The sequence below is a fragment of the Morone saxatilis genome, unplaced genomic scaffold (genome assembly GCF_004916995.1).
Source record: "Morone saxatilis isolate NCDOM2014 unplaced genomic scaffold, NCSU_SB_2.0 Contig21, whole genome shotgun sequence".
Classification (NCBI taxonomy): domain Eukaryota; kingdom Metazoa; phylum Chordata; class Actinopteri; family Moronidae; genus Morone; species Morone saxatilis.
In genome coordinates this window covers 12,546,621-12,557,113 of record NW_023339774.1, presented here as the reverse complement: position 1 = coordinate 12,557,113, position 10,493 = coordinate 12,546,621, and the positions used below count along the sequence as shown (strand labels likewise).

General features: G+C 40.3%; 1 protein-coding gene across 1 annotated transcript in view; it reads right to left on the bottom strand.

The window, feature by feature from the left end:
* The window catches only part of LOC118332313 (endoplasmic reticulum metallopeptidase 1-like), a gene marked incomplete at its 5' end in the record, with an annotated part of 15,958 nt that extends 6,962 nt beyond the window's left edge, over positions 1–8,996 (bottom strand). The window contains 9 exon segments of the mRNA XM_035667529.1: positions 416–531; positions 617–819; positions 1,260–1,412; positions 1,752–1,942; positions 3,180–3,354; positions 5,794–6,014; positions 6,255–6,467; positions 8,571–8,663; positions 8,850–8,996. Of these exon segments, the coding sequence (XP_035523422.1) occupies positions 416–531; positions 617–819; positions 1,260–1,412; positions 1,752–1,942; positions 3,180–3,354; positions 5,794–6,014; positions 6,255–6,467; positions 8,571–8,663; positions 8,850–8,996 (1,512 nt within the window).
* Positions 8,997–10,493: the final 1,497 nt, after the last annotated feature.

The window sequence follows — 10,493 nt, the reverse complement described above, 5'->3', positions numbered from 1 at the left end:
CCCTTCTCCTTCCTTCTTCGTCTCATATGATTGAAAGCTTCAGAGCAGCTACTAAATGCACTTTGTGGTGAGGTTATTTTGTCAACTAATTCTTTCCAATAATTACATTTCAATCAATAATTCAACGTTGTTTCAAAATGGCAACCCCTTGTTCATACTCAAAAGTCTCTACAGTCATATTCTCAGTGCTGATTGTAAAACTGGATATTGTCAGTATAACCAGCCAGCTCTGCCTGCTATGTCTGTGAACACACAGCCATGATTCTCCTGCACTGGTCACATGGCTCAAGTCCAACTGGAATCACATGATGTTGTAGTCAAAGTTGAGCTGCAAGTCTCTTATCTCTGCATGTGACTCACAGAAAGATAACCTATCTAGATTTGTGTTGGTTTTGCCACATGAAGTGCTCCTGACCTTTGGCGCTGAAGGTCATCTTGATTGTCCCCCAGCTGGTTTCCTCTTTGGACAGCAGGCTGAACTCCACTGGAGAGCTGGGAGACACGTCTGGAGCAGGAAGGTACCAGTTCTTCCTGCAAACACAACCAAAATACTCGAATACTGGAAACTTCTATACATGAGGACAATAACGTGAAGCTTCAAGGCTGTGTTACTGACTTGCTGAGGAACTTCACAGGCAGGAACCAGGGGTAACCACAGAATGGTCGGTCCTCGCGGCAGTGGGTGCGGATGCTGTCATTGATCTCAGGGATGTGGGGTGTGATGTGCTGTATGCCTGTGTAGTCAAAACTGTTGATCCACAGACCTGAGTCCTGGCTCTCTACCTGGCCATGGAGATTGTGGAAGGTCCGTGTCGTATGCTGCAGAGAGGTGGATGAAACATTTTTTTTAAATTAAGTAATTTAACCTGTTTTACTGATTGTGCGGTATCCCGGTCACAAAACACGTCATATAAAAGGACCAAAAATTTATAATTCTGCAGCAGCTGTCATGAAATAAAACTTCTTTTTATGTTGGATTCAGTCATCAATGCTTCTTCCATTTTAGAAAGGACATTATTTTCCCTGTTTTTATTTATATTTTTTACTAGTCAAATTTAGTAGTCAAATATCTTAAAAATCCAAAGTGGAAAAGACAAATGTACAGCATTTTTACTTTTTAAATGGATGACTCCCATCCAATGAAGAAAAAGATGTGAATGTATGAGTGATTTCTATGTCTTCTTCTTAGCGGGAATTAGAATAAATGCGTTGTATGCTGTGAGTTCGTGCTTCGGGGGGTGTGTGTTGTGATTTTGAACCTGTAGGAAGACTCGTTTTGGCCGCGGGCTGTCTGGACTGTCTGAATAAGGAAAGAGGAGGCCACAGGACATCAACAGGAACACAACGATGAAGACTGAGGCAAGACCAGCCAGAATCCACTTAGTGCTGCGCACCAAGTAGATGAAGTGCAGCTGAAACAGACAGAAATATATAATATGTTACTGGAGTGGAGGAGCAATCTACACTGCTTTTTTTTTTTTATTATAACAAATATGAGAAGTAGCAAATTTTGGTTAAAAAATATTCTGTTAAACAAATACGGTGCCTAAAAAACATTTGATTTTACTGCCACTCTATTATCAGTTGGTTTGCTTATCTGAAGTCAAACAACTACTGTCAAAAAGTGCTCAACCAAAACATTGCTCCCAGAAGCTTGACCAAAATAAAACTGTTTGCTCATGTATATTCTGCTTTGTATCAAATCCCCAAGTTTTTTTGTTAACTGTTGCACATAATGTTGGAACACTCACAAAAAAGGAGGAGAGGAAGATGGTTGCCAGAGTGACAAGGGAGGCCAGGACCACCTCAGGCGGTATCTCTGTGCCACTGCGACCCATGATGGGTGTGAAAATCTCAAACACCACCCAGATGAGGAACATGAAGTGGACATACGGCAACGCCAGGCCCAACAGATAGAGCACACTGTACTTCACCGATGCTCCTGCAGAAAGATAGAGAGGTTACTGTTTGTCAGTCTGAACCAGCCAAGGATCAGACAGTCAGGCTGGAATCTTTTGGAAAGAACTAGTTTTTGAAAGTTGTCATCCAACTCATCTTAAAAGGTCCAGTACAACATTTAGGTGGATCTATTGGCAAAAATGGGATATAATATTCCTAGGTGTGTTTTCATTAGTGTATAATCGGCTGAATATTGTAATCATTGTTTTTTCGTTACTTTAGAATGAGCTGTTTTTATCTAAGGACGCCGCAGGTCGCCTTCCATTGTGGACTCCATGGAGGGTCACCGTAGTTTCTCCTACAGACGACACAGCCCGTTCTCATTCCCAGGTTGTCAAATACTGACGTGAGCAGTGTTCACTTAGTTAAAATCTGCAACTTCAACCTAGATGTCACTAAGTCCTTTAAGGCAGAAATGTTGATACCTATTCCAAACGGCTACACTTGAAGGTGGATGAAAAGCCTGCCACCATAGCCTCCTCCTGCCTCCATCTCACAGCTGCATGACATGGTAAAACAATCCTACTGCAATTATTTTGACAGATTGCAATTTAATTCACGCTTAGTGGGAATGATAATTTTTGCAATTTTTTTCACTTCTACTGAAAAAAAAAAAGAAACGCTTAAAATCATGGCGTAACATTTGTTGGGGTCTGTACCAAACATATCTGGATAACTGTAGGTCAGGACATCTCTGCAGCACTACAGTACCTCATTTTAATGCTGTTTTGTCACACATTTTACCTTTTCCTATTCTGTGATTTAGATATTGCACTTAACAATATTTGATTAATTGTGCAGCCCTAATAGGATACATGCGAAAAGTTACAGAAGTTGCTGTGTGAGAGAACTTGAGAAAAGATAAAAACTGCATATGTTTACATTTCTGCACAGATGGACAACCATTGCATAAAGTGGGCGTTAAAGTTACAAAAAACTGTCCACTTTGTAGTTGGCAATGGGTTTTCAGAAGTCGTTAGACCCCAGGTCAAGTGGACAGTGGGAGCTAGCAATAGCAAACATTAGTTTACTTATTAGCTGCCTAACTCCTGCTCTTAAACTGAGCAAGCACTAGTTTCCAAAACTAAAAAAGCCATCAATAAGATCATTTAACAGTGGCTTCCAGTCACCTAGTTTGAAGTACTTTAGTCTAGTATTTTCAATGTACCTATAAATAAACATTAATTGAAATTAAAGTTGAGTTGAGGCTGTGTGTTTACCTCTATGTTTAAATTCTTTCGCCAGCAGTAGTTTGGTGGCCAGGGGGAAGGCCACCATTAGCATGGGCACGTAGGCTGAACACAGGCCCTGATGGGTTAGCCACACCAGGCTGCAGCACCACAGCAACAAGCTCACGTCAAAAAAGAGATCACCCAGCTCCACCAACCGGACACCCTGCGTGGAAAACACACACACAACAGCTCAATATACAAGGAATATGCAGACACGTCAGTGGGATTTCTATTTTGGCTGTATGTTGCTTTGATCGATGGGGAATAAACTGAGGAAATTGTCTTTGCCAGATGTGAACATATTGATTTTTTAAAGAATCTTTTACTCTGTGTATTCAAATCACAAATAATATTAAATACATCGTTTTATGTATCACTGCATAAAAAGACAACCATTAACTAGTGACTGTTGTGGATAAACTCTAAACAGGAACAAATAATCAATTATATGACTTGGTACTTCCCAGTCCCCACAAGAGGAACTTTTTCACAGTGGCACACACACTGTTGTATCCTGAAACTCATACTGTAAACTAAAAAGGATAACAAAACCAATGAAAATGGCTTGGAAAAGAACCTGTACTAATGTAGAATTCACTGACCTGATTTACCATACATTACAGAATGAGAGGCTTGAAATATCTTATTACAGAGCACAACATCCCTGAGTGCACAAGGCCGTACTGTTCGATTAAAATGAACATCAAGATCACAGCTTCACTTAGAGGCACTCACCCAGCTCTTTCCTCACATTGCATTTTGAATGATTTGTCAGCCAGATGTTATATAGAAACACCTCACACAGACACACACAAACATAACAAAACTATACATCAGCATACAGGTTGCCACACAAATAAATCCCCAGTGCCTGCAGTGGTGTTTGTACAGCAGATTCTGGTCTTGACTGGACTACAACCACACATAGATTATCAGAAGGTGAAGATTAACTGCATTCTGATTAAACCCCAAAAGTGACTCCCAAACCAGGGGGTACTTGTACCCCAGCGAGTTCTTTCGCAATTTCAGGGAGCACGTGGAAATATTGTTGAGTAGCTGATGTAATAAAAAAGAATATATTATTTAATAAAGCTTTTTTTAAAGCTAAAAGTAACAGATAAAAACTTGGAATACTTAGCTTAAAGACCATTGCAGTAGTCGACCCTGGTAGAATGTGTGAATGAGTTTTCTCAGGTCAGCATTAGACATAAAGTCCCTGAGTTTGACAGTATTTGTAGGATGATGCTTTAATGTGGCTATTTAAACTAAGATCAGGGTCAACTATAATGCTAAGTGGGCAACACAGGTCAGGGTTCAGTTAATTGTTAAAATATAACGTGTACAGATGAAGACATCCATTTTGGTTGGTTATTACATAGTGCTCACATATTTTGTAATAACCACCACAGTAAGAAACCATTTATTACAAAACACAGGGTAACGTATTGCGTTCATGCCATCGAGTTATTGCATAATGTGTTGTTACGCTTCCTGTAGAGCCAGTGTTTGTTGTGTCCGTTCTGGGCTATTGTTGAAACAGGTTGGACTCCCTAGAAGAGGACAGGCTCCCTCTGCAGATAAAAATGTCTCATTCTAAGGTAAACTAACAAATATTATTTTCCATTTCTGCCAATAGCTGTTCCTAAATGTTACACTGGACCTTTAATAATTTCTGTCTGCTCTTAATGAAACTTGCCAGTCATATGTACTCTTTTGTCAAAGAAAATACCATTTAAAATGAGGACAAAAATATATTCCGCTCTTTCAAAAGAGGCTTTGTTACATTGGAGACGACGCCTTATGTGGTCTGGGAGAAAGGTTTGTCTGTGTCCTTTTTGGAAACCTGCCATGAAAAGCTGGAGTTCAAAATGTGGTTAGTTCCAAATAAAAAAATAAAACTTTCTTTAATGGTTTTAATCTGTGTATAAATGTCAGACATACAATATGTGAGATGAACTGCAAATAGCTGCTCCAAAAATATACAGAGTGTACCGAAAAGTCTCGAACACTGCCTCTGGATATGCAAGAATAGGCTATGCTACTTGATAGCTGAAAAAACATACGACATACTCTCTCTCCTCAAAAACCACAGTGAGACAGGTCAACTGGCTCTCAGCAGCAGACAATACTTCGGTGAAAGATGACTGTTGCTCTGACACCTCTACAGTTTCATAATCACACACACACATATACAAAAAAAACTGCTGTTCTGTAATCACCATGATCATCATTAAATGTGAGCTCATCATGAGACATTAGACCCATGATGACTGAATCATGTGACCTCCTCTCTACAGGAAACAATATTTCTAAAAAGGCAATGAAGAGAGGAGTTTGATGAGAATTTGATCTCACTGTAAAAAAAAAATGTTTTTTTAAAAACATGTTTCATGGAACAAGACGTACTGTTAAAAGATATCAATCTAAGTCACGCTGGTCAACTTTCTTCAACTCTAATCCCAAGTTAGAAGATGGTTAGATTAGCTTAGCATAAAGACTAGAAGCAGCAGCAACTTCGGAGTCCTTGTAACAGGCTAATTGCAAGAAATCAAATAAACGTTATTTCCCAAAATGCTGAGCTACACCCCCAAACTCCACTTACTCCGAAGTACAAGTTCTTGGCCAGCGTGTGAACGAGGATCATCTTTCCCGTAGCAGCAGTCCCATACAGGCAGATGGAGGCGTAGAAGTGGTTGTACCAAAACATGGAGCGGCCGAGCAGAGTGACGAGCAGAGCTACAATCAGCACTGACAGCAGCGTGACAATCCAGCTCATGACTGCTACACCTGTGGCGCAGGCCAGATCTCGAACATAGCGACCACCTGAGAGAGATGGAGACAAAAAAAAAAAAAAACAGCTCATCCAACTCTTCTACAGAAAGATTAAATGAGTTTAACAATCTAGATTTGACCCCACAAATTGGGACTGTTCAATTTTTCAAGTCTGATATTATCTTTTGCAAGAAAGACACTTGAATAAACCACAAAAAGGAAAACAACGCAACACACACCCATAACAGGAAATGACATAACATGCATCCACCAAAGGAAATGGTGACCTACCTCCATTGCCTGGCAGAGAGGCCTTCTTGGCCAGATAAAGGAAGGTGGCTGTGGCGACCATGTAGTTGAGGATGGTGCCAACACGGGCTGGGTAAGCCACCACAACTACCCCTAACAGGTCAAAAAATACCATGTTGCCATGACGATACTCTGAGGAATCTGCCAACTTCTCTGACTTTAACAGGTACTTCAAGACCGCCAGGATGTTGTCGCCTGAAAACAGAAAGTGATTTTAAGGTGAAGAGGTTGAAAACTGACACGGAACACAGTAAAGTTCTGTTGCATTTGACTGCAATGATCTGTGCAGTACAGAGTAAATAGTATGACAGGAGGACAGCCATATGGTAGAAGACTATGAATTCATGGGCAATCTAGCGAGAGTGTGGTTTTTGGTTTCCACTCTTTGTAATTCTACATCCACAATCAGACAAAGGAAATGGTTGATGTGACTGAATATGAAAGTGATAACTTCACTATCACATGACAAAAAGGGTCATCTTTAATACAGCTGACATATGCAGCAGAGAGTTTATTTATGACTCAGTATAACTTTCTGACCAGCAAGGACATGTTACTACGCTGTGATAGTAGCCTTTGTCATTCCTGCATGGCCACCCAGACAGTATTTTCTGCAGCAATAAACCGTGTGCACATGAACACCATGTAAATAATTAAACAAATGGGATACTAGTCTGTTACTGTGTATTGAGCCTACAATCTCTGCTTTAATCACCAGTTACACTACCTACTAATTTTAAATTATGGAAGACAATTCAGGATGTTGATTATACTTGCTCTAACAGCAACGGCCTCATTGTGCAAATGTGCACAACACTATGGTGTCCCACACATACAAGAATACATGTCTACTCGTCATCCTACTCTCCTACATACACTACTTTTGTCTCAAACACACAACTGAACTCTTGTACTCACATTATAGCTTTCCCATGACAGGATATGTTAGAGAATGTCACCCACACACAATTACTCTATGCCATTCTGTCACACATTCACCACGATGAGTGTGTAATTGTGTTTGTGAAAGAGTATGGTGGTGTATGTGTGCAAGGGCAAGTCTGATTTATGATCTAACAGCCTCTCATAGTGACAGTCGTATAGCAGTATATAAATCATGAAGAGCAGTATTTGCATGAAATTGGCTACAATTATGACGCTGAATGTAGGTTGACTGAAATCTGGTGAAGGATCAGTAATGAGGTTTGGCGTGTTGGTTACTGCTGTCTGAGGCTAAGTTTCTTTTATCTGTGCTGCTCTATGTACTGTTGCCTGCATGTCTGCACAGTTAACAGCGCACGCACACACACACACAGACCAGACAAAGCTCCATTGTTCTTCCGCCTGGTAGGCTCGCTGTGGCCTTAAAGTGTAAACAACTGAGTGTACAATATCTACTTGTTCCTGTTGGGTTCCCCGCTTAGTTACTGCTTTGTGATTTGCCCACACTTTTCTGAATTTCACTATGACAAAACGAAAATAAAGATAGGATTCATTAAATATATTCCACAGTAACATTAATAAGAGTAATACTCAGTATCTTATTTATATATCTACATAATCTTTACAAAAAGAACGTTACACATTAGAGCCATGCTAGCCTTGCGCCTTTCCCCACTTTGTCCAAAAGGCAGATCAGTGAAGGCATCAACAGAGCAGAGCTACTGGTGTATCTGTATCCGCTGCCCCTGTGCTGTATCTACTCTCCACCTTACAAAACGGTTCTTCTCTACAGACTAAAAATACCTTCTTCCTCCCTCTGAAATCTCACTTTCTCTCTCTAATAATTCATGCCTTACACTGTGAGTAACTGTACACAGAAGAAGAGGAGGGAGATGTCCAGTAGCTGCTGAGGGAGAGAGGAAAGATGCCAACTGTTTTTAGTGCTGACTGACTGGATTCTCTGCTAAGCAAAGCAAAATAATTCAGCAACACAGATGCACAAGGTAAATGAGGGCAAGTGCAACAGTAAATGTCTGTGGCTGCTATGCATGTATGCATTTCTTAGTTCTCAGGAAAATAATGAGATCAGCAGAGTGCTGACCAGTCTGCAACCGGGGGATAAAGTACAAAGACACCATGCGCTTGTGACAGAAAAACGGTGTTGGCAGCGGTTTTTACAACACGGATCTACTACTGCAGTGACCGCTTTCACCTTGTAAGACAGACAGACACACCCACCAACTAACGTGTGCTGAATTTATTTGCAATGAGTGTTAAATAAATAAAAAATTAATAATAAATTAATAGATATAGAAAATAAATATAATACGTATGTACACATGCTTATTTGCGTACCGGCTCTCTGTATTGAGTCTGTCAGGATCCTGTCTGCAGTGTCGTACTTGGTATGGTAGATGAAACCGTTTTCAATGAAAGCCAGATCAATTCCTGTAAAAAAATAAATACACATATACACAGAATTAGCTTTTTTTTTTTTTAAAGACACTAAATAAAACCATCTTTGCTTTGTATATTGATCAGCCACTGGATTTTTATTTTCAACCCTGACATAGAAAGGCGCCATACTTTCATGACCCATTTCTATACTTTACTCTGAAGATTGTTCAGCATTACCTGGGATGTTACCAAAGTCCCTGTAGATGCGGAAGTCAGTGTCAGAGGGTATGATGCCACTCTGAAAGACCTCCTGGCCGACCACAGAGGCAAAGGGGTGTTTGGCAGCGTGAACATAGGCCTGGACCAGCCACGGGTTTTCTGGACCTGTTGGAGAGGAACAGGAAGAAAATGTATGAGTATATTTGGACACTTATCTCACTTTCCTAGGTATTGGCACAAAGAATAATCATTCTGTAGAAATGGTTTATCACCAGGGTATTATAATCATGTCCCTTGCTGCCTTTACTACGAGCTGCTTTGGTGGTAAAGGCATGTAAGCTTGTTTAATGTATAGTACATATCACTTGTGCCAAGTAAGTGCACAAGTGAAGTGAAAAAGCTGCAGTCTGCACAGCTTTCTTTTTCTCTTCTTATCTTTATCTATTTATTTTTTGAAAGTACTTTATTTTTGTGTGATTTGAATAATTGTATATTTGTATTTGTATTTGTATATGTGTATATTTTATGCACCAACTGCACCAGGTCACATTCCTCGTAGGCCTAAAAACCTACTTGGCAATAAACAAAATTCTGATCCTGATTCTGATTCTGATCATCAGTGGCTTTACTAAAAGCAATGTACTTGCTATTTTTCAATACAATAAGCTTGTGTTTTAGGCATTCACACACGTACACAATCAAGTACACAACAGAAAATTACTCTATTCTACTATATTCTACAGTTTAAAGATTGATAACTTAAATTTAGCATTACTACAGTTTGTCCTGTTTTCTTTGGCACGTACCCACACAAACAAAACCACCCACAGGGCTTCACAGAAACACAAATTTCTCTATGGCCCTTCTGTTTTGTCCTGTACACTTGTCGATAAAAACAAAAGACCAGACCAGGCTGGACTGATTTCCCCTGCCTCTGTTAGGAAGGAACACACATACAAATGCACACACACACACACACACACAATGGCACCGACTCTGGGCTGCTCTAAAAGCGGGTCCAGCAGCAACAAGCAAGCCCCAGAAAATAGCTTCCACTTGTTGTTTCTCAGTATCTGGAGATCTTTTCTCTGGAAAGGCCTATCTCTGGCTGTCAAACGAGAAACACACAAACACACAGAGACAGAAATGACAGATGCACATTCAGGAAATGAAAACATGCAGCCAGGGAGAATAAGTAAGTGACTGAGGTGTACGAAGAAGGGAGAGCTGCTGAACAAGTAGATAATGGCTGTGTATGAATGCCAGGACGTGTGTATGGGCGCAAGCATGCCAACATGCATGTGTGCCTTGTTTACATGGCAGAGATGATGTGTGTTTGTGTGTGAGACAGAGCAGACCACAGGAGTATTTGTTGACCAGCTGTAGTACAGTGATTGGCTTATTCTTTCTTGAATGACAGCAGCTCTGGTGGTCCAAATACCCAACAAGGAGACTGGCTGTCTCTCAGCTTCCCTCATTATTTTTGTTTTCCAAGTCAAGTTTCCCCTCATTGCTTTTCCTCCACTGATCTCACAGATTGCTAAAAATGTGTGATGGCGTTGCACTGTTTTGATTCTCATCCGAGGTTTTCCTCGCTAACTTTAAACTTTTTACACAACATGTTCAGCTTTTAATATTTTTAAACGTTATGCATATCTTTGT